Source organism: Sapajus apella, unplaced genomic scaffold (genome assembly GCF_009761245.1).
Source record: "Sapajus apella isolate SASKATOON/1434 unplaced genomic scaffold, GSC_monkey_1.0 scaffold88, whole genome shotgun sequence".
NCBI lineage: Eukaryota > Metazoa > Chordata > Mammalia > Primates > Cebidae > Sapajus > Sapajus apella.
In genome coordinates, this window is record NW_022437028.1 from 6449413 (window position 1) to 6473659 (window position 24247).

Consider the following 24247-nt stretch of genomic DNA (forward strand, 5'->3'; position numbering starts at 1 on the left):
TTTTTCTGTAGTGACTGGGTTTCTCCATGTTGGCCAGGCTGGCCTTGAATTCCTGACCTCAAGTGATCCGCCTGCCTTGGCCTCCCAAAGTGCTGAGAGGCTACAAACCTGTACAGCTTGTGACTGCACTGAACACCATAGGTAATTTGTTACACAATGGTACTTGTGTATCTAAACATAGAAAAGGGACAGTAAGAACACAGTAATATAATCTTCATTTTATTTTGAGATAGGGTCTCGCTATGTGACCCAGACTGGTTCAAACTCCTGGGCTCAAGCAATCCTCCCACCTCATCCTCCTTAAGTGCTGGGATTACAGGTGTGAGCTACTGCACCTGGCATGATTTTGCTTTCTTGTGTGGTTCTTCCTGAGTTCCGGTGCTTTTGTAGTTGTAGGTGAGAGGAAGTGATGTGTGGCTTATTTTGTGGTTTGTAGCTGCAGTAAAGAGCTATGCTGGGATTCTGGCTCTTTCCCGTGGAGGCACAAACTCTCGGAGCTGGAAGGGCCCTTAGAACCCCGCAGGGCAGTTCCCAAACCTGGAGGCACATCCCATCCCCACTCATTTATTTATTTTTTTTCTTGTTCCTTTTCTTCTTCTTCTTCTTCTTTTTTTTTTTTTTTTTAGACTAAGTCTTGTTCTTGTTGCCCAGGCTGGAGTGCAATGGCACGATCTTAGCTCACTGCAACCTCCGCCTCCCAGGTTCTAGGTTTGTAGCCTAGAAGCAATAGGCTAGACCACGGAGCCAAGCTATGCAGCGTGCTAGCCCATCTAGGTTTGTGTGAGTACACTCTATGACGTTTGCACAATAAGGAAATCAAGTAACGACATATTTTTCAGAATATGCCCTGGCTGTTAAGTGATGCATGACTGTATGTTTGAGACCTAGTACGGTGGTTCATGCCTCTAATCCCAACACTTTGGGAGGCTGAGGTGGAAGGATTGCTGGAGCACAGGAGTGCGAGACCAGCCTGGGCAATATGGTGAGACCTTGTCTCTACCAAAAAAAAAAAAAAAAAAAAAAAAAAAATTAGCCAGGCATGCTGGTGTACACCCGTGGTCTCAGCACGCTAAGAGGCTGAGGTGGGAGGATCACCTGAGTCCAGGAGTTGGAGGCTGCAGTTAACCATGGTCGCCACTGTACTCCAGTCCGGGCTACAGAGCAAGATCCTGTAGAAAGAAAGAGAGAAAGAGAGAAAGCAGGAAGGGAGGGAAGAAGAAAGGGAGGGAGGGAGGGAGGGAAGGAAGGAAAGGAAAAGAGAAAAGAAAAAAAAAATGCTGGGTGCAGTGGCTCATACCTGTAATCCCAACACTTTGGGAGGCCGAGGCAGGCAGATCACTTGAGGTTGGGTATTCGAGACCAGCCTGACCAACATGGTAAAACCCCATCTCTACTAAAAATAGAAAATTAGCTGGGCATGGTGGCTCATGCCCGCTGGGATTACAAGCATGAGCCACCACGCCCAGCTGAGAAGTTTAAAAGTTAGCCAGAGGCCGGGCGCGGTGGCTCAAGCCTGTAATCCCAGCACTTTGGGAGGCCGAGGCGGGTGGATCACGAGGTCAAGAGATCGAGACCATCCTGGTCAACATGGTGAAACCCCGTCTCTACTAAAAACTACAAAAAATTAGCTGGGCATGGTGGCGCGTGCCTGTAATCCCAGCTACTCAGGAGGCTGAGGCAGGAGAATTGCCTGAACCCAGGAGGCGGAGGTTGCGGTGAGCCGAGATCGCGCCATTGCACTCCAGCCTGGGTAACATGAGCGAAACTCCGTCTCAAAAAAAAAAAAAAAAAAAAAAAAAAGTTAGCCAGATGTGATGGAAAGATAGAAAACATGATCAGGCATTGACAAAGAGGAATGTTGGAGTGACATATCTGCAAGTCCAGGAATGCCAAGAATCGCAAACCCAGAAACTAGAAGAGGCAAAGAAGGAGTCGCCCAGGTTTCAGGGAGCCTGCCCCTGCTAATACGTTGATTTCAGACTTTTGAGTCTCCAGCACTGTGAGACAATGAACTATTTTTAAAGCCACTCAGTTCGTGAAACTTCGTTGCCGCAGCCCCAGGAAACTGATACAAGTATTTCGCCATCTCTCAAAAGTTTGTCTTCGCCAGCCCGGTGGCTCCTGCCTGTATTTAATCCCAGCACTTTGGGAGACCGAGGAGTGTGGATCACAAGGTCGGAGGTTTAAGACCAAGCTGGCCAACATGGTGAAACCCCATCTCTACTAAAATACAAAAATGAGCTGGGCATGGTGGTATGCACCTGTAGTCCCAGCCAGATTAGGGAGACTGAGGCAAGAGAATTGCTTGAATCCGGGAGGCGGAGGTTGCAGTGAGCCAAGATCACACCACTACACTCCAGCCTGGCGCCTGGCAACAGAGCGAGACTGTCTTAAAAAGAAAAAAAGTGTACCATTTGATTAGTTTTGACATGTATGTAAATCCATCAAACCATCACCACAATCAAGATAATGAACGCCTCCATCATGCTTAAAGATTTCTTCCTGCTCCTCTGTAATCCCTCCCCTCCTCCCACCATTCTTCCATCTCTAACAAGACGCTTATCTGCTGTTGCTATAGATTAATTTGTATTTCCTAGAATTTTATATAAATGGCTGGGTGTAATGGCCCATGACTGTAATCTCAGTACTTTGAGAGGCTGAGGTGGGAGGATCCCTTGAGCGTAGGAATTCAAAAGCAGCCTGGGCTACGTAGTGAAACCCTGTCTCTAACAAAAGAAGAAAAAAAATAAGTAAAATGAAAAAAGAAAAAAAGCTTAAAAGAATGGCCAGGCAACTCCAGATTTTTTTTTTCTTTCTTTGAGACAGAGTTTCGCTCCGTCACCAGGAGCCAGGCTGGAGTGCAGTGGCACGATCTTGGTTCACTGCAACCTCCACCTCCCGGATTCAGGCAATTGTCCTGCCTCAGCCTCCCGAGTAGCTGGGACTACAGGCGCACGCCACCACGCCCCGCTAATTTTTGTATTTTCAGTAGAGGTAGGGTTTCACCATGTTGGTCAGGCTGGTCCCGGTCTCTTGACCTCGTGATCCGCCCGCCTCAGACTCCCAAAGTGCTGAGATTCCAGGCGTGAGCCACCACGCCCGGCCCACACTCCAGGTTTTATTTGAATGAATATTACCAGTGTTCTCACTAACGTCCTTTTTCTGTTCCAGGAGCCAATCCAGGATACCACATTGCATTTAGTAAACATATTTTAAAATTATGATATATGCATTAAAAAGTATGCAGGTTGGCGTTATCTGGTTGCCATGGTGATCTTGAGTAATGGGTCACCTGGTGGTCTGGCTGGTGGCAACAAGGCTGTCAGTCAGTTCATTGTTCAGCCTTCCTTCCCGAGGTGGGATGCTCCACAACCTTGGTTTGATATTTGGATTTCTTGAGGCCAGGTCCTGGGATTCTCTTAAGTAAAAGGCATGGTTCCACATGATGGCATCAGTGAGGTCGTGGTATGGGTCTGTTGATCACTGGGAATGCAGGAAATGAATGCCGTGGTTGGGCTAGGTGCGGTGTCTCATGCCTGTAACCCCAGCACTTTGGGAGACTGAGGCGGGTGGATCCCTTGCGGTGAGGAGCCCCGTGAGGTGGCACGAGCCTGTAATCCCAGCTACTCGGGAGGCCGAGGCACGAGAATCCTTGAACCTGGGAGGTGGAAGCTGCAGTGAGCCGAGACTGCACCATTGCCCTCTAGCCTGGGTGACAGAGTGAGACTGTCTCAAAAAAAAAAAAAATAATAATAATAATAATAATGCGCTGGTGGGGGGTGAGCTTCTGCTGTCTCAGTATAAGTTCCCGGGGATTCACCCAGGAGTGAAGAACCCAGTGCCCCTTCTACACCTCTCTTCACAGAGCTTCCTCGGCCTGAAGTGACCTCCCCTCCTGTCTCCCATAAAATAAGGCAGAGACCCATGAAATTCCCCCAGTCTCCTAATTGATACCACCTCCTTTTTCTCACACTTGGAATGAGCTCCTCATGTCTCAGATCTAATCCCCCAGACCCTTCAATCAAGGGCTTTCTCCTGTGTACCCCACAGATCTGGGACAGCTCTCTTGCCGGGCTGCGAGCTTCCTACGGGCAGGGCCGGCAGGAAATTGGAGGGAAACTGTGATAAATTATGGCTCAGCAGGCAGCCAGCACGCTCTTTGCAAACTTTAATGTAAATACACGTGGGGATTTCCAAGCTAAAAACTTTCACGTGGGCCGGGTCCGGCTCACACCTGTCATCCCAGCACTTTAGGAGGCCGAGGTGGGAGGATCACCTGAGGTCAGGACTTCAAGACCAGCCTGGCCAACATAGTGAAAACCCTTCTCTACCAAAAATACGAAAATCAGCCGGGCATGGTGGCACGCCCCTGTAATCCCAGCTACTGGGGAGGCTGAGGCAGGAGAGTCACTTCAATCTGCCTGGGAGGCAGAGGTTGCAGTGAACCAAGATCGCACCACTGCACTCCAGCCTGGGCAACAGAGCAAGACTTGTCTCAAAAAAAAAAAAGCAACATGGGTACACGTGGGGATTTCCAAACTAAAAAATACTGTGGTTAGGCTGGGGTGAGGACTGAGGGTCTGCAATTCTAACAGGCTCCCAGGTGTTACTGAGGCTGCTGGATGGGGACCACTTTCTACAACAAGGGCCCAGCTGGCTCGGGAAGGGAGGCAGGTGAGAGCACAGGTGGCAGCAGCCAGCATCCCCAGGTATAAGATGGCCGGTGGTGGCTGCTCGCTGCTCTGCAGGCGCCATGGAGCTGACCTATGGGCTCTTCATCTGCCTCCTGCTCTGGGGCAGTACTGAGCTGTGCTACCCCCAACCCCTCAGGCTCTTGCAGGGTGGAACCAGCCGCCCTGAGACCGCTGTGCAGGCTGTGCAGCCCATAGTGGTGGAGTGTCGGGAAGCCACCCTGGTGGTCACGGTCAGCAAAGACCTTTTTGGCACCAGGAAGCTTATCAGGGCTGTTGATCTCACCCTGGGCCCAGAGGGCTGTGAGCCCCTGGTCTCCACGGACACAGAGGATGTGGTCAGGTTTGAGGTTGGACTCCATGAGTGTGGTAACAGCATGCAGGTGAGAGACGCTAGGGGGCCCCGGCTTTGGCGGGAGGATGCGAGGCAGCCGGGGATGGAGATTGTGACCACAGAGTCGGGGGAGGTGGGGTTGTGTGGACCCCTCTGACTTGTAGGTGGGGAGGTGGCACAGTTGAGGCCTGAAGCTGGGAGCTGAGGGATCGGGGCCTGGGGCAGCCCTGCCTCCAATTGCCAAAATCGGTAGGTGGGGCGGAGCCAGAGGTGGCAGTGCCCATCGAGCTGGATCAAGCCACACCACTCTGACTCAGGTGGGTTTGTGACACACACAGGCATGCGTAATGGGACAGCCCTGTGGGGAGCCTAAGGGGCTAAGTTTCTAATGCTTGGGGCGTGTTCTGAAGAGACCCAAACTATTAAGAACAGCAAGTGGGCCGGGTGCTGTGGCTCATGCCTGTAATCCCAGCACTATGGTAGGCCAAGGCTGGAGGGTCGCTTGAGGCCCGGAGTTTGAGGACAGCCTAGGCAACAAAGCGAGACTCCTGTCTCTTAAGCCTTTTTTAAAAAAAACAAACTGGGGCCTGGTGTGGTGGCTCATGCCTGTAATTTGAAAACTTTGGGAGGTCACCTGAGGTCAGGAGTTCAAGACCAGCCTGACCAACACGGAGAAACCCCAACTCTACTAAAAATACAAAAATTAGCCGGGTGTGGTGGCATATGCCTGCAATCCCAGCTACTTGGGAGGCTCAGGCAGGAGAATCGCTTGAACCCAGGAGGCAGAGGTTGCAGTGAGCCGAGAATGTGCCACTGCACTCCAGCCTGGGCAACAGAGCAAGACTCTGGTTCAAAAAACCAAAAAAACCCCACAAAACCACACATAGAAAAGTGGTATGGGGGGGAGGGGCGCATCATAACCTTGGTGTTGAAGACCTTAAAAGCATCAGTGGGTCCCTGGGGGCAGCTCCAAGGGGGAAGGGCTTAACCCGAGGCACGTGCTAGAAGAGATCAAGAAATCCAGGCCAGACCCCTCTCCCCCTAGCCAGTGGGGAAACAGGCTGCAAGGAGGGGCCTTATGGTAGGGCAGGGCTGGGCACACAGCTCCCCAGCTGAACCCTGAGTCCCTGGACCAAGCTCCTGTGGCCCCATAGAGGGCCTGTTCTCTCCTGCCTTACGGGGATCTGGCTCCCGCTTACCTGGGCCTGGACCCAATAGCTTGGCTGGGTTGGGGGCAAGTCCAGCCCCTGGAGCCCTCTAGCCAGAGCTCTGGTCTTAAGTGTGGTCTCCTGGCTCTCCTTGAGGACTTGGGGTCCTCGTTTCCCTGGGGAGGGAGGCCAGAGAGCTTCAGGAGTGATTTGAGGATTGACTCTAGAGGCTCACAGATGTGTTAGATTCACCAAAACTGGGGAGCCAGGTGTGGTGGCTCATGCCTGTAATACAGCACTTTGGGAGGCTGAGGAGGGAGAATCGCTTGAGTGCTCGAGTTTAAGGCCAGCCTGGGCAACATGAGACTCCTTCTGTACGGAAAAAAAAAAAAAAACCCTAAGTTAATGCGGTGTGGGGGGTGCATGTCTGTAGTCTCAGCTACTTGGGAGGCTCAAGCAGGAGGTCTGCTCAAGCCCAGGAGCTGGAGGCTGCGGTGAGCTATGATTGCACCACCGCACTCCAGCCTGGGAGGAAGAGCAAGACCCTTTCTCTTATTTAAAAACCCTAACTTTGTCACTTAAAACAATCCTGATGTCCAGCCTGCTAAAACGGTGTGGGAACGGCCATGGGTAATAAGGTTCTCAGGTGACTCCAATGAGGAGCAAAGCCTGCAAACTCCTTCCTCTGGTGTGGTGTTTCCCAGTCCTACCGGATAAGAATCACCTGGGGCCAGGCTGCACTTGGTGGCTCACACTTACAACCCCAGCACTTTGGGAGGCCGAGGCAGGCGGATCACCTGAGGTCAGGAGTTCAAGACCATCCTGACCAACATGGAGAAGCCCCGTCTCTACTAAAAATACAAAATTAGCCAGGCATGGTGGCACATGCCTACAATCCCAGCTACTCGGGAGGCTGAGTCAGGAGAATCGCTTGAACCCGGGAGGCAGAGGTTGTGAGATGGCGCCATTGCACTCCAGCCTGGGGAACAAAAGAGCAAGACTTTCTCAAAAAAAAAAAAAAAAAAAAAAATCACCTGCAGCCCAGGCCAGCTCCCCAGTATACAGCCTGTGTAGTCCTGTAGGGCAGGTGCTTAGCTGAATGCTCTCCTGCCCTGAAATTGGTAACTACTTTTGAATAAGGGGTTCCACGAACTACACTGCTGGTCCTGTCTGTGCTGGGGCACTTGCTAATAAGGTCTAGGACTGTTCCCTGAAGATCGTTAGTTGGGGCAGAGCCAGGCAGCCACCTGGGCTCAAGCCATCCTCCCGCCTCGGCCTCCTGAGTAGCTGGGTTGGACTACAGGCAGATGCCACTGTGCCCAGCCAAGTGATCTTTTGCAGAGCCTCACTGCAGCCTCCAACTCATTGGCTTAAGCAGTCCTCCCACTTCAGCCTCCCAAGTCCCCGAGACTCCAGGCATTTGTAACCACACCCCGTTAATTTAGGTTTTTGTTTTTTTTTTTTTGAGAAGGGGTCTCATCATGTTGCCCAGGCTGGCCTTAAACTCCTGGACTCAAGCTATCCTCCCACCTCACCCTCCCAAAGTGCTGTGATTACAGGTGTGAGCCACCGTGCCTGGCTCCCCAGGTGAATCTAACAAAAAGCTCTATTTCCCAGGCTGGTCTTGACTTCCTGGCCTCGCGCAATCCTCCCTCCCAAAGTGCTAGGATTACAAGTGTGAGTTACTTCACCCAGCCCTCAAGTAGCTTTTAAACAAGCTCCCTGAGATGAGAGGTGGGGATAGTGAGTTTAGAATAGGTGGTTGGGGCTTGGACAAGGTGGTTCACACCTGTAATCCCAGGACTTTGGGAGGCTGAGGCGTGTGGATCACCTGAGTTCAGGAGTTCGAGACCAGCCTGGCCAACATGGTGAAACCCTCTCTATTTAAAAAAAAAAAAAAAAAAAAAAAAAAAACAAACACCAAAAAACTGGCATGGTGACTCACACTTGTAATTCCAGCTACTTGGGAGGCTAAGGCAGAATTGCTTGAACCCGGGAGTCAGAAATTGCAGTGAGCTGAATTTGTGCCACTGCACTCCAGCCTGGGTGACAGAGCAAAGAAGCAAAACAAAAGGAAGTGGTTAAGGTAGAGGTTTCCAATCCCGACTCAACACTAATCACCTGGAGAGGTAAAAATACTGATTCTCATTGAGAATATCATACCTTCACTGAGGAGAGTCCCGTGTTAAATTTTCTAATTCTATTAAAATCTTCAAACATAGGTCAGGCCCTGCCTTCTGCGGCCCTGTTGGACGATGCAAATTTCCCCAATAGCATTCACCTGTAGCTCTTCCTGCCTCAGGCAACCTCAACCAGTCTCCCCCACCTTCTGTGAAATGGGCTTGGATAGGTTAGAAGCTGATAAGGGGTGTGTATGTGGGTTTTCTTTCTTCTTTGAGACGGAGTCTTGCTCTGTCTCCAGGCTGGAGTGCAGTGGTGCAATCTCAGCTCACTGAAACCTCCACCTCACGGGTACCTGGGACTACAGGCACGAGCCACCATGCCCAGCTAATTTTTGTATTTTTAGTAGAGACGGGTTTCACTGTGTTGGCTAGGATGGTCTTGACCTCATGATCCACCCGCCTCGGTCTCCCAAAGTGCTGGGATTCCAGGTGTGAGCCACCGTGCCTGGGCAGAAGCTGATAAATGTTAACAGCTGGGTACTTCGTGGCTCCTTTCTGGGGGCTACCTTGGCCCTGGGCCTCTCCTGAAAAAGGAAACTTTGTGTATGTATTGGGAGGCATGGAGGGGGAGTGTCAGAAGGGAAGCACTACCCTGATGCCTCTATTGCTTGGGCAGTACATGGCATCAGCCATGTGTCGATCCAGGCTGCCTGTGGTGGTATCAGCGTGTCAGAAGTGAAGCCTGAGGTGCAAAGAGAGGAGGTGCCTGTCCTGCCTCTCCTAACTGACCAGTGGCAGAGCCTGTGTTCTCTTTTGTAGAGATGGGGTCTTGCTATGTTGCCCTGGCTAGTCTCAAACTCCTGGCCTCAAGCAATCCTTAGCCTCCCAAAGGATTACAGGCATGAGTGGCTGCACCTGGCCTTGACCCCGTGGTCTTTCTGTCCCCTGTGGGCTGCCCACTCTGTACTCCTGTGTGGCCTGGTGCACCGGGGCAGGTGATGCTCATAGCATTAACCCCTCACCTTTCCTCCAGGTGACTGACGATGCCCTGGTGTACAGCACCTTCCTGCTCCACGACCCCCGCCCTGTGGGAAACCTGTCCATCGTGAGGACTAACCGAGCAGAGATTCCCATCGAGTGCCGCTACCCCAGGTCAGTGTGGGACTGTCCGTCACGGCCCCTGCAGACAAGTGGGTCAGCCGTGGGCGGTAGCTTGCTGCATGGTTATCTGAGCTACCTACAGAAGTGCTTGCAGCTCTGGTTACTGCCCTGGGTGGGATTGAGGGGACTGCTGAGTCTAGTTTGAACCCCAGAAGAGTGCCAGGAGCCCAATTGCAGCTTAGGGGAAACTGCAGAGCTGCCCAGGCCTGGGGGTGCTATCGTGCCAGCTAGGGCCCTCTGCGGGGTTCAGAAATGCCCTCCTATTTCCACTGGGGCCAGGCACAGTGGCTCACATCTATAATTTTGGAGGCTGAGGCAGGTAGATCACTTGAGGTCAGGAGTTTGAGACCAGCCTGGCCAACATGGTGAAACCAGTCCCTACTGAAAACAGATATTAGCCAGGTGCCTGTAATCCCAGCTACTTGGGAGGCTGAGGCAGGAGAATTGCTTGAACCCAGGAGGCAAAGGCTGCAGTGTGCAGAGATCGTGCCACTGTACTCCAGCCTGGGCAACAAAGTGAGACTCCATCTCAAAAATAGTAGCGCCAGGCTGGGCTGTGACCACCTCCTCTTCTGTGGTCCTAAAGCCCCTGGCATTAGGCATGTCCCTGCGAACTCAGGCCCTGAGGTGAGAGTAATTATGGCTCCCAAGGGCAACACTGGTTCCTGTGCTGGCCTCAGCATGTGGCGTAGGGGCCTTTGTCCCTGCCCTTGAACCAGTCTGGGAGTGGGTATAAGAGGATATGGGCAGGTGCAGCAGCTCACACCTGTGATACCAGCACTTTGGAAGGCTGAGGTGGGCAGATCACAAGGTCAGGAGTTCGAGACCAGCCTACCCAACATGGTGAAACCCCATCTCTACTAAAAATAAAAAAGAAAAAAAAAATTAGCCAGGTGTGGTAATGAGTACCTGTAATCCCAGCTCCTCAGGAGCTGAGGCAGGAGAATCATTTGAACCCAGGAGGTGCAGATGTTAGTGAGCTGAGATCACACCCCCACACTCTAGCCTGGGCAATAGCAAGATTCCATCTCAAAAAAAAAAAAAGACTAGTGTGAAGTGGGCAGGGAGCTGATGGAAGAAGGGTCATGGTAGGGGTCATCCTAGGGCAGAATCCTGGAGCAGGACCTTGAGGCTGAGTCAGCCTGGGCAGAGCCACCTGGGCACACCCCAGGGGAGGGCAGCACATCCCCTAGTAGGTGACATGCAGCCTGGGGCTGGAACCCAGGGACTGGAGTAACGAGGGAGCCAGACAGATGGGCTCACCAGCCTCGCCACAGATGCCCTTCCTGGAATGGGTGAGGACCGAATCTCCACCCAGGTCACCAGGTGACGGTGCAGAAGACAAGTGGGAGCTAGTGAGGACCAGCTGGGAGGCTGGGAAACAGATTCGATGAGGCCTGACCCGTGGCTGCAGGGGCTGCAGAGGCTGACTCGGAGCTAAGAGCAACTGGAGGAGCTTGGGGTCATTGTGGGTAGGGGAGAGGGGAGCAGTCAAGGGCAGGCTGCTCAGCCGGCTGGAGGGATTGAAGCCCTCCTGTGACCACGGCAGTCCCCGACTTCAGAGCAGCTTTGTCTGGGCCTGACCTCTGAGGATGGTGGCTCACATGGTCAGTCGCAGGAGGTGCTGGAGAAGCTGGCTGCGGGCTGGGATGCTTTAACCTGGCTCCGGATACCTGAAGTCTGGTTATCAGGAGGTGTATCCGTCACCTGGAGTAGCTTCTTCCAGACAGCCTTACCTGATTCCCCTCTCAAGCATCCTGTGGGGTACCGTGCAGGGCCTGCTATCAGACCCCAAACCTGAACCTCTAGGGCTAAAGTGTGTGTGTGGTGGTTTAAAAAAAGTCTTGCTGGGCCTGGTGCAGTGGCTCACACCTGTAATTCCAGCACTTTGGGAGGCCCAGTGGGCAGTCGCCTGAGGTCAGGAGATTTGAGACCATCCTGGCCAAATAGTGAAACTCCATCTCTACTAAGATACAAAAAGATTAGCTTGGTGTGGTGGTGTGTGCCTGCAATCCCAGCTACTTGGGAGACTGAGGTATGAGAATCACTTAAACCTGGGAGGTCAAGGTTGTAGTGACCTGAGATTGCACCATTTCACTCCAGCCTGGGTGACAGAGCAAGACTCCGTCTTACTCTGTCACCTAGGCCGGAGTGCCATGGGCAGCATCATAGTTCACTGCAGCCTTGACTTCCTGGGCTCAAGCGATCCTCCCATCCCAGTCTCCTGAGTAGCTGGCACTACAGGCATGTACTACCATGCCCAGTTATGTTCTTCATTATAGAGATAGGGTCTCACTATGTTGCCCAGGCTGCTCTCAAACTCCTGGCCTCAAGTAGTCCTCCCATCTCCACCTCCCAAAGTGCTGGGATTAAAGGCATGAGCCACCGCACCCAGGTCCAGCGCTAAAGAAGGAACTGAGCTCAGTCTAGACACCAAACTCCTAAGTTCAGCTGTATCTGTCTTTAGCAGCCCAGATGGCCTCAGTTAGGAGGGCTGGGCCACTCACAAGTGCAGAAGTTGAGGAGGGTTCGGGGCAGCCTCAGGCTCTAGGTGTCTGTTGAGCCATCTTGTGCCAGCTACCTGGCTGGGCCATGGCTGAAGACCCTGCAGTGGGGTAACAGTGAGATACTCCCCATCAGTGAGGACCGAGGTGGGTATGACCCGAGGCAGGTGTGCACAGCCGCTGTTCTTCTTTCAGGCGGGGCAATGTGAGCAGCCAGGCCATCCTGCCCACCTGGTTGCCCTTCAGGACCACGGTATTCTCAGAGGAGAAGCTGACTTTCTCTCTGCGCCTGATGGAGGGTAAGAGAAGAGGACTGGGTGGGGCAGCTGTGGAAGGCCCTGGGCAGTCTAGAGCCCCTGCCCTTGGCTGTTTCTGTGTGTGCGCGCGTGTGTGTGCTGAGAAGGAATCTTGCTCTGACCTCCCAGGCTGGAGTGCAGTGGTGTGATCTTAGCTCACTGCAACCTTCACCTCCTGGGTTCAAACAATTCTCCTGCCTCTGCCTCCCAAGTAGCTGGGATTACAGATGTGTGCCACCACAGCCAGCTAACTTTTTTTTGGCAGAGTCTCTGTCACCCAGGCTGGAGTGTAGTGGCATAATCGCGGCTCACTGCAACCTCTGCCTCCCAGGTTCAAGCCATTCTTCTGCCTCAGCTTGCTGAGTAGCTGGGATTACAAGTGCCTGCTATGGCTCCTGGCTAATTTTTGTATTTTTAGTAAAGACGGGATTTCGCCTTGTTGGCCAGGTTGGTCTTGAACTCCTGGCCTTAGGTGATCCTCCTGCCTCAGCCTCCCAAAGTGCTAGGATTACAGGTGTGAACCACCGTGCCCGGCCGGCTGTGTCTTTCAGAGAACTGGAGCGCTGAGAAGAGGACCCCTACCTTCCACCTGGGAGATGCAGCCCACCTCCAGGCAGAAATCCACACTGGCAGCCACGTGCCACTGCGGCTGTTTGTGGACCACTGTGTGGCCACGCCGACACCAGACCAGAATGCCTCCCCTTATCACACCATCGTGGACTTCCATGGGTGAGCACTGGGCTCCCTTCCTAGGGAACATTCCTAGCAAGATGACCCTAGAGCCACCTGTTTGGCTTTTTTTGGGGGGGGAGATGGAGCCTTACTCCATTGCCCTGGCTAGAATGCAGAGGCACGATCTTGGCTCACTGCAACCTCTGCCTCCCTGGTTCAAGTGATTCTTCTGCCTCGGCCTTCTGAGTAGCTGGGATTACAGATGCCCATGACCACACCTGGCTAATCCTTGTATTTTTAGTAGAGACGGGGTTTCACCATGTTGGGCAGGCTGGTCTTGAACTCCTGACCTCAAGTGACCTGCGCACCTCAGCCTCCCAAAGTGCCAGGATTACAGCGTGATCCACCACGCCTGGTCCACCTGTCTGGCTTTAACACCATTCTGTTCTTTTCCAAGCTGTCTTGTTGACGGTCTCACTGATGCCTCTTCTGCATTCCAAGTTCCCAGACCCAGGCCAGATACACTCCAGTTCACAGTGGATGTGTTTCATTTTGCTAATGACTCCAGAAATATGGTAAGAGCTTAACAGCCTGGAAGAAGGCCAAACTCTCAACCTTAATATCCTACTGAATGTGGTCACTCACTAGATCCTCCCCTTAAGCAAATGACTTAGACCTCTGACCTGGGAACTCAACCTTGCAAGTAAAGCCGTGAGCTTTTAGTGAGGCCTTCAAGGGGAATGATGGACAATATGAACCCTTAAGAGGTAGGAGGATGATGGGTACGGTGGCTCACACCCGTAATCCCAGCACTTTGGGAGCTCGAGGTGGGCAGATCACCTGAGGCCAGGAGTTCAAGACCAGCCTGGCCAACATGGTGAAACCCCATCTCTACTAAAAATACAAAAACTAGACAGACGTGGTGGTGGGAGCCTATTAAGCCCAGCTGCTCAGGAGGCTGAGGCAGAAGAATTGCTTGAACCTGGGAGGCGGAGGTTGCAGGGAGCCGAGATCACGCCATTGCACTCCTGCCTGAGCGACAAGAGTAAAACTCCATCTCAAGAAAAAGGCAGAAACCCCACTCAGGGTTGGGAAGAATCAGGGGTTCTAGAAGTGGAAGAAACTAGGAGGACAAAGACTGCATATGGTCAGGGGCACAGTGGCTCACACCTGTAATCCTAGCACTTTGGGGAGCTGAGGTGGGAGGTTTGCTTGAGCCCAGGCATTTGAGACCAGCCTGGGCAACATGGCAAGCCCCTGTTCCTACACAAATATAAAAGTTAATTGGGCGTGGCAGTATGCACCTGTAGTCCCTCCCAGCTACTTGGGAGGCTGAGTGGGAGGATATAGTAAGCTCTGATTGTACCACTGTACTCCAGCCTGGGTGACAGAGGGAGATCTTGTCTCAAAAGGACCCAAGACGTAAAGCTGACAGGTCAAATAAGATCACTTACTGGGCCTGGTGACCAGGTTGCCAGCCTTGTCCTTGCCAAGGATTCAGCAGGGCTAGAACCCAGGCGATGATGGGTTGAATAAGAATTGACAAGACTCAGGTGTCGCCTGGGTGCAGTGGCTCATACCTGTAATCCCAGCACTTTGGGATGCTGAGGTGGGCAGATCACTTGAGGCCAGGAGTTTGAGACCAGGCTGGCCAACATGGTAAAACCCCAAGTCTACTAAAATTACAAAAACAGCAGGGCATGGTGGTGGGTGTCTGTAATCCCAGCTACCCGGGAGACTAAGGCAAGAGAATTGCTTGAACTTGGGAGGCAGAGGTTGCAGTGAGCTGAGATTGTGCCACTGTACCTCCAGCCTGAGTGACAGAGCAAGACTTCATCTCAAAAAAAAAAAAAAAAAAAACAGGTGTCAGCCTTTCTGGAGGCTTTCTCCAGGGGCAAAGAAAGCGGGTATGAATTTCCTATCCAGGGTGCCTCTTGAACTTGATCATAGGCTGGGCTGGTGATTCTGAAGGCAGCATCCTCACCTGGAAGGCTTGTTGAAACTGATGACTGGACCCAACCCAGGGTTTGATTCAGGCGGCCAAGTGTGGGGCCTAGAATCTGCATTCCTGAGTGTTGGTTCTGCCAGTCTGGGGCCTCCCCTAGGGAACCTAAATAGAAATTTTGGCGGGGCATGGTGGCTCACACCTGTAATCCCAGCACTTGAGAGGCCAAGGTGGGCGAATCACGAGGTCAGGAGATTGAGACCAGACTGGCCAACACGGTGAAACCCCATCTCTACTAAAAATACAAAACTTAGCCGGGTGTGGTGGTACATGCCTGTAATCCCAGCTACTCGGGAGGCTGAGGCAGGAGAATTGCTTGAACTAGGGAGTTGGAGGTTGTGGTGAGCCAAGATAGTGCGATTATATTCCAACCTGGGCAACAAGAGGGAAACACTGTCTCAGGGGGAAAAAAAAGTTCAAGCTGACCCTAGGAAGGAAGAAGGAAGGAATGCAGGTGTGAACTGCCTCTGATGGCTGAGGCGGGAAGGGGATGGGGCAGGAAGTACAGGCGGAAGGACCGGCTTCTAGCCAGGAAGTACTGGTAGGCTATTAGAAATACAAATCAACTTGTGGGTCTTCTGCCCTTTGTGGAAAGTGTCTCCCTATGCCCAGTCTGCAGTGCAGTGGCACAATCATGGCTCATTGCAACCTCAACCTCCTGGGCCCAAGCCATCCTCCCACCTCAGCCTCCTGAGTAGCTGGGACGAGTTACAGCTTAGGTGTCACCATGCCCACCTAAGTTAGCTTTTTGTGGACTTGGGTCTAGCGCTATTGACCAGGCTGGTCCTGAGCTCCTGGCCTCAGAGTCCTCCTCCCTCAGCTTCCTAAGGTGCTGTGATTATAGGCATAAGTCACAGCCCTCAAGTAACTTCTATTTTTTTGAGACAGTCTCATTCTGTCGCACACAGGCTGGAGTCCAGTAGCATGATCTCTGCTCACTGCAACCTCTGCCTCCTGGGTTCATGCAATTCTCCTGCCTCAGTCTCCCAAGTAGCTGGGACTATAGGCACCCCCACCATACCCAGCTAATTTCTTGTATTTTTAGCAGAGACGAGGTTTTACCACATTGTCCAGGCTGGTCTCAAACTCCCGGCCTCAGGTGATATACCTGCTCGGCCTTCCAAAGTGCTGGGATTACAGGTGTGAGCCACTGCCCAGCCTCAAGTAGCTTTTAAACAAGCTCTCTGAGATGAGAGGTGGGGATGTGAGTTTAGAATAGGGTGGTCAGGAAGTGACTAGGGGTTTCCAACACTGGCTCTACACTAATCTGGAAAGGTTGTAAAACTGCTTGTAGAGAATCTTACACCTTCACCCTATCAGGGTAGGGCCTGGTGTCATATTTTTGTAACATTCTATTAGTAAAATCTTCATAGGTGTTTGCTGTAAAACTCTACCAACTTTGATGTGCATATTTTTCTAGGTTGTACCACCAGCTTTTTTTTTTTTTTTTTATGAGAGGGTCTCAGTCACCTAGTCTGGAGTGCAGTGGCACAATCTTGGCTCACTGCAGCTTCAGCCTCCCAGGCTCCAGTGATTCTCCTGCCTCAGCCTCCCAAGTAGTTAAGATTATAGGCATGTGCCACTACTGCCTGCCTAGTCTTTGTGTTTTAAGTAGAGACGGTCTCACCATATTGGCCACGTGGGTCTCGAATTCCCAACCTCAAATGATCCACCTGCCTCAGCTTCCCACAGTGCTGGGATTACAGGTGTCAGCTATCATACCCAGCCGACCACTAGCATTTGACTCTCCTCCATCTACTGATCTACCTTATTCTACTTGGAAATGGCGTCAGAAGCCACTTAAACCCCCAGGTGATTCTAATACACAGCCAGGCTTGCAAACCTCTGAAGCAGAGGCTCATGTCAGGTGGCATTAAGGGACAAAGTACAAATTTATCGAAGATCACATCGATGCCACTTTACCACCTGCAGAAGCTGCCTTATGGGAAGAGAAAGATCAACACAGATCAGTAGGGCAGCAAAAGGGATTAGAATCTATACTGACAAGATGGCCTGAAGCTCTCCATGGTGGAGCCTGCTTGAATGGGGCTGTGGATAAAGGAGGGCGCAGTTGGGAAAAGAGTCCTGGTCCTTGGATCAGTGACCTATAGCTCCTTAGGGGAGAGGATCCTGATTGAGGGAGGAAGTCGAGATTGACCTCAGATGTGGCTCCTCTGGGAAGAAGATGGGGAGAAGGTTCCCCTCAGTCAGCGGGGGTATAGACTGAGCCGGTTTCTCAATCTCCAGGGGTTGTGGGGTGACACCAGAGAACAGTGGCATGTATGTGCTTTTTTTCTTTTGAGATGGAGTCTCTGTCACGCAGGCTAGAGTACAGTGGCGTGATCTTGGCTCACTGCAACCTCCGCCTCCTGGGTTCAAGTGATTCTCTTGCCTCAGCCTCCCAAGTAGCTGGGATTACAGGTACCCTTCACCATAGCCAGCTAATTTTTGTTTTTAGTAGGGACAGGGTTTCACCAGGATGGCCAGGCTGGTCTCGAACTCCTGACCTCAGGTGATCCACCTGCTTTGGCCTCCCAAAGTTCTGGGATTACAAGTGTGAGCCACAGGGCCTGGACAAGACCCTGCTTCTAAAAGGCCACTATACGGGAACTACCCTACGATCTTAGACTCCAGATAGCACCAGAAAAACGTACTAGGAGGAAGCAACAGGCGAAAGCACATTTCCAGTGTGGAATAGATGATGGGGCCTTGGAAGCCTCTTTCTTGCAGGGCAGGTGGCTAAGACTGTCAGCCAGAGAACTGCTAAAATCTTGGCTTTTTTCTAAAAGTGAATCTAATGTGGTTTCCAGTTTCCCTGCCGGTGCGCTTGGCCACTAGGTGGTGATCGAGGCTTGTGGCTCTGAGGCTTCTGCTAGAAGGTGGCAGAACTCCCATGTTCTGCCCGAGGTTGAGCAGGGAGGAACTGAAGCCCTGCCTGGAATATGAAGGGAAACTGACCTGGGAATGGGCCAGGGCTCAGTGTAGCCCTGGCTCTGTCAAAATGGCCCCTAGCCCCAGTGGCAAGATGGAATGTCAGCTTTAAGAATAGAAGGCTTTGGGCTGGGCGCGGTGGCTCACGCCTGTAATCCAGCACTTTGGGAGGCCGAGGCGGGCGGATCACGAGGTCAAGAGATTGAGACCATCCTGGCCAACATGGTGAAACCCCATCTCTAAAAATACAAAAAATTAGTTGGGCATGGTGGCACACGCCTGTAGTCCCAGCTACTCGGGAGGCTGAGGCAGGAGAATTGCTTGAACCCAGGAGGTGGAGTTTGCAGTGAACCGATATCACGCCACTGCACTCCAGCCTGGCGCCTGGCAACGGAGTGAGACTGTCTCAAAAAAAAAAAAAAAAAAAGGCTTTGGTGGCCGGGCAAGAAGGCTGAGGTAGGCAGATCACCTGAAGTCAGGAGTTTGAGACCAGCCTGACCAACGCTTTTGTCTCTACCAAAAACATAAAAATTAGCTGGGTGTGGTGGTGCGTGCCTGTAATCCCAGCTACTCAGGAGGCTGAGGCAGGAGAATTGCTTGAACCAGAGAGACAGAGGTTGCAGTGAGCTGAGATTGCGCCATTGTACTCCAGACTAGGCAATAAAAGCAAAACTGTCTCAAAAAAAAAAAAAAAAAAAAAAAAAATTAGAAGGCTTGGCTGGGTGTGGTGGCTCATGCCTGTAATCCCAGCACTTTGGGAGGCTGAGGTGGGTGGATCACATGAGGCCAGGAGTTAAAGACCAGCCTGGCTAATACAGTGAAACTCCATCTCTACTACAAATACAAAAACTAGCTTAGCATGGTGGTATATGCCTGTAATCTTATCTACTCAGGAGGCTAAGGCGGGAGAATCTCTTGAACCCGGGAGGTGGAGGCTGCAGGGAACCAAGATTACATCATTGCACTCCAGCCTGGGCTACAGAGCAAGACTCTATCTCCCCCCGGCAAAAAAAAAAAAAAAAAAAAAAATAGGAGTGATAGCTTACAGGGCACTTGACAATCCTCTGGGTAGGGGTCCTTCAGCTCCCAGTAGGAGCTCATTTTAGTTTTTCATTACTTGTCTAATGAGGGTGGATAAGTGACACTTCCCAGAGGTCAGGACTGTCAGGGTATCGGCCTGGTGAGTCTTCTGGTCATCATTTCACCTACAGGTAAAGGAGATTGACCTAGGCTAGACTAAGCCCAGGGAAACTTGCCCAAGGAGTAAGCCATAAAACTTTTTGTTTTATTTCTTTGAGACAGAGGCTTGCCCTGTTGCCCAGGCTGGAGTGCAGTGGCAAGATCTTGGCTCACTGCAACCTCCACCTCCCAGGTTCCAGCGATTCTGCCTCAGTATCCTGAGTAGCTGTGGTGGTATGTGCCTGTAATCCCACCTGGCTAATTTTTGTGTTCTTAGTAGAGATGGGGTTTCACCATGCTGGCCAGGCTGGTCTCAAACTCCTGAGCTCATGATTCACCCACCTCAGTCTCCCAAAGTGCTGGGATTACAGGTGTGAGCCTCCACACCCGGCCCATAAAACTTGTAAGTCTGAAATGGAAACTCCGTAGGAATAAGTCTAAAAAGTGTCTGTGCCCAAGGACCTCAGGTCACAGAAACAACTTGCTCTTGCCTTAGCTGGCAATACACAGTGACTATATCCCTGAGAAAAGTAATTTGTCAACTAGTGAAGTGGCAGGTGGCAGTGTCAGCAGCCCAGCTAATGCTGGCTAGTAAGGTGTTCCCACCCACCTCGGTCACCTGGGGGTAGGTGCAGGGGTTTAGCAATGCTGAGTTAAGCTCAGGATTGGCTGGGCATGAGTAGCTCACACCTGTAATCCCAGTACTTTGGGAGGTTGACGCAGGCAGATCACTTGAGCCCAGGAGTTCGAGACGTAGTATAACCTTGTCCCTGGAAAAAGTCCAAAATTAGCCAGGTGTGGTAGGATGTGCCCATAATCCCAGCTGCGCGAGAGGCTGAGGTGGGAGATCTCTTGAGCCCAGGAGGTCAAGGCTATAGTGAGTCGTGATCACACCACTGTACTCCAGCCTGGGTGACAGACCCTGTCTCAAAAGCCCAAGGTCAAGCATGTTCATCGATTGGGTAAGTTTGGGAAAGATGAGGGGAATGATAAATGATGGATTCCAGTCTAGAATTAGTTGCTACTTGTTCTAACTTCGGGCAAGTGAACCTTTAGACCCTCGTGGAGATGAGGCTCTTCCTTCCCTGTCTCTATTTTAGTTTGTTTTTTTTTTTTTTTTTTTTTTTTTTTTTTTTTTTTTTTTTTTTTAAAAGACGGGGTTTCGCCATGTTGGTCAGGCTGGTCTTGAACTCCCGACCTCAGGTGATCTGCCTGCCTTGGCCTCCAAAGTGCTTGGATTACAGGCGTGAGCCACCACGCCCGGCCTGTTTTAGTTTTTGAGACAGTCTTACTCTGTCACCCAGGCTGGAGTGCAGTGGCATGATCTTGGCTCACTGAAACCTCCCCCTCCCAGGTTCCAGCTCTTCTCCTGCTTCAGCCTCCCAAGTAACTGGGACTCTAGGGGTGCACCACCACACCCTGCTAAGTTTCCTATCTTTAGTAGAGACAGGTTTCATCATGTTGGCCAGGCTGGTCTCGAACTCCTGATCTCAGGTGATCTGCCTGCCTTGGCCTCCCAAAGCACTGGGATTATTGGTATGTGCCACTGCACCTGGCCCCTTCTCCCTCTTTAAAGGGTTAAGTGTTCTATGAGAACTGGCGTGTTAAACTTCCTGGCATATCCTGGAACTCAGCCTGGAAATGGCTGTTATTCCTTGCAGATATATATCACCTGCCACCTGAAGGTCACCCTCGCTGAGCAGGACCCAGATGAACTGAACAAAGCCTGTTCCTTCAGCAAGCCTTCCAACAGGTGAGGAGGCCAGGTGCTCAATGACTGGGGTAGAAACTGAATCTGCGGACCTCCCCCATTTCCCCCAGCATATTATCAGCAAACTGCTTCCTGTGGACAACAAAAACCTAAGCTGCTTGTCTTTCCTCTCAGCTGGTTCCCAGTGGAAGGCCCGGCTGACATCTGCCAGTGCTGTAACAAGGGTGACTGTGGCACTCCAAGCCATGCCAGGAGGCAGCCCCACGTCGTGAGCCTGGGGTCCAGTTCGTCTGCCCGTAACCGCAGGCATGGTATGTTGTGGGATGGCCAAGAGGCTGTTCATCGCCCTCTCCTCAGTTGAGGGTACCTGCTGTCATTGCAGGGTGACAGTCTCTTCCCTTGTCGCTCATTTATTTTTTTGAGATGGAGTCTAGCTCTGTCGCCCAGGCTGGAGCGCAATGGCACGATTTCAGCTCACCACAACCTCCACCTCCCGGGTTCAAGTGATTCTCCTGCCTCAGCCTCCTGAGTAGCTGGGATCACAGGCATGCACCACCATGTCCAGCTAACTTTGTATTTTTAATACAGAGGGTTTCTCTGTGTTGGTCAGGCTGGTCTTGAACTCCTGACCTCAGGTGATTCACCCACCTCATCCACCCAAAGTGCTGGGATTACAGGCCTGAGCCACCACACCTGGCCCCTTGTCTCTCATTAAACTGTTTATTTCTTAGGGAAAGGTAGCCGCAGGTATAACCCAAATCTTGGGGCTAAGCAGGAGGGGCTCTTAGCCCCCACCCGAGTGGCAGCCAGGGTAGCTCTGCCGTCGTCCTAGGCTTCTACTGAGACATAATTGGGCATGTAGGGAAAATATCACAGCTGTTAAGGTAGTCTGGCCAGAACAGTAGGTCATGCCTATAATCCAGCACTTGGGGAGGTTGAGTGGGGGAAATTGCTTGAGCCCAGGAGCAATATAGCAAGACCCTCTCTCTACAAAAAAGACAACGTACTAGGGAATCCCTCCTATGTGACCTACATTCTCTGTATGAGAAAGCTGTGAGAAAGTTGTCATTTTTATTTTAATCTTCTGGAGATAGTCTCACTCTGCTGCCCAGGCTGGAGTGCAATGGCATGCTCCTGACTCACTGAAACCTCTGACTCCCGGGCTCAAGCTGTTCTCTTGCCTCAGCCTCCCAAGTAGATGGGACGACAGGCATGTGTCACCATACCCAGCTACTTTGTGTGTTTTTAGTAGAGATGGGGTTTTACCATGTTGGCCAGGCTGGTCTTGATCTCAGGTGATCTGCCTGCCTCAGCTTCCCAAAGTGCTGGGATTACAGGCGTGAGCCACCATACCTGGCCAAGAAAGCTGTCTTTTTTTTTCTCCTTAACCCACACAAAGATAACATACTAGCTCAGCCCACTAAGGCAGAATAAAACCTACATTGCAATTCCTGGTTAGAGACTTAGTCCCTAAGATGACCCTCAGGTATTCTTCCAGTGACAGAAGAAGCAGACGTCACTGTGGGGCCGCTGATCTTCCTGGACAGGACTGGTGACCACGAAATGGAGCAGTGGGCCTTGCCGGCTGACACCTCCTTGCTGCTGCTGCTGGGCACAGGCCTGGCTGTGGTGGCGTTCCTGACTCTGACCGCTGTTATCCTGGTTCTCACCAGGAGGTGTCGCACTGCCTCCCACCCTGTGTCTGCTTCCCAATAAAAGAAGAAAGCAGTATCTGCCCGTGGTGTGGTGACTAGACGGAAGGTCAGAATTAGCACTGACTGTCGGGGTGGGGAAGACTGTATACCAGCCCCGTGTGCTCACATAGCAGTCCAGCACCCACTACAGTGCCTCTAGTGCAAACAGGGAGGCAGGCTCATGTTTTTGGGGACAACTATAATTCTATCACCTCCATGGAAACCAACATGAAAACTTTTTTTTTTGAGACGGAGTTTCGCTCTTGTTACCCAGGCTGGAGTGCAATGGCACGATCTCGGCTCACCGCAACCTCCGCCTCCCGGGTTCAGGCAATTCTCCTGCCTCAGCCTCCTGAGTAGCTGGCATTACAGGCACGCGCCACCATGCCCAGCTAATTTTTTGTATTTTCGGTAGAGACGGGGTTTCACCATGTTGACCAGGATGGTCTCGATCTCTTGACCTCGTGATCCACCCGCCTCGGCCTCCCACAGTGCTGGGATTACAGGCGTGAGCCACCGCGCCCGGCCCATGAAAGCTTTTTTTTTTTAAGACTGAGTCTCACTCTGTTGCCAGGCTGGAGTGTGGTAGTGCAGTCTCGGCTCACTGTAACCTTCACCTCCCCGGTTCAAGCAATTGTCCTGCCTCAGCCTCCCAAGTAGCTGGGACTACAGGCATGTGCTACCATGCCCAGCTAATTTTTGTATTTTTAGTAGAGATGGGGTTTTGCCATGTTGGCCCGGATGGTCTCCATCTCCTGACCTCATCATCCGCCTGACTCAGCCTTCCAAAATGCTGGGATTACAGGTGTGAGCCACCGTTCCTGCTGGAAACGCCTGGATGAAGGTCAGGTTGACTGCACCCACCCTACTTCTAGGCTAGAAAAGAATCTTGCATCTCTGGCCCCATGGATCTGACTCTAGACGTGGGAGTGGGGAGGAGAGAACTTCCAGGCCCACTCTCCAAGGGAAGCAGGCAGCAAAATCTGTCCTGATGCAAGAAGACAGGAGGTCAGTTGTGATTGGGCCCTCCCAGTGGGGCAGTGATGTGAGCTCTGCTGCTGTCTGGTCTTACCTGTCACCTTGGGCTGGAAGCTATGCTTGGGGCACATTGGTATGGACTTGACCTGGCCCAAGGCAGGGGTTCTGAGGTGGAGATTTTGCTTTGCGGGTAGGAGGGCTGAGGACCTGCTTTTGGTTTTGGATTTGTTTTGTCTTTTCTTCAAGATGGAGTTTCACTCATGTTGCCCAAGCTGGAGTGCAGTGGTGTGATCTTGGCTCACCATAACCTCCGCCTCCCAGGTTCAAGCAATTCTCCTGCCTCAGCCTCCCAAGTAGCTGAGATTACAGGTGCCTGCCACCATACCCAGCTAATTCTGTATTTTTAGTAGAGATGGGGTTTCTCCATGTTGATCAGGCTGGTCTCGAACTCCTGACCTCAGGTGATCTGTCTGCCTTGGCCTCCCAAAGTGCTGGGATTACAGGCGTGAGGTACCACACCCAGCCTTGTTTTGTTTCTTTGGAGAGGGAAGGGTCTGACTCTGTTGCCCAGGCTGGAGTGCAGTAGTACAATCATAGCTCACTGCAGTCTGGAACTCCTTGTCTCCAGCAATCCTCCTGCCTGAGCCTCCTGAGTAGCTGGGACTGCAGGCCTGAGTCACCATGCCCAACTTATTCTATTTTTGGTAGAAACTGGTTCTTGCTAGGTTGCCCAAGCTGGCCTCGAACTCCTGGCCTCAAGTGATTCCCTCCCTTTGGCCCCCAGAAGCACTGGGATGATAGACCTGAGGCCTTACTGCCA

General features: G+C 51.9%; 1 protein-coding gene across 1 annotated transcript; it reads left to right on the plus strand.

The window, feature by feature from the left end:
* Positions 1–4668: 4668 nt before the first annotated feature.
* On the plus strand, positions 4669–22486 carry ZP3 (zona pellucida glycoprotein 3). The gene is made up of 8 exons (XM_032255032.1): positions 4669–5074; positions 9330–9448; positions 12157–12260; positions 12809–12986; positions 13387–13504; positions 20706–20797; positions 20930–21066; positions 22254–22486. The coding sequence occupies exons 1-8, from the start codon at positions 4754–4756 to the stop codon at positions 22469–22471; spliced, it is 1287 nt and encodes a 428-aa protein (XP_032110923.1). The 5' UTR covers positions 4669–4753; the 3' UTR covers positions 22472–22486.
* The last annotated feature ends 1761 nt before the right edge of the window (positions 22487–24247 follow it).

Excerpts from the sequence above, each read along its gene's own strand:
- ZP3 (XM_032255032.1), top strand. The coding sequence starts at position 4,754 with ATGGAGCTGACCTATGGGCTCTTCATCTGCCTCCTGCTCTGGGGCAGT. Across the intron at positions 5,075-9,329 it reads AGTGTGGTAACAGCATGCAG|GTGACTGACGATGCCCTGGT; the intron begins GTGAGAGACGCT and ends CCTTTCCTCCAG. Across the intron at positions 13,505-20,705 it reads CTAATGACTCCAGAAATATG|ATATATATCACCTGCCACCT; the intron begins GTAAGAGCTTAA and ends TATTCCTTGCAG.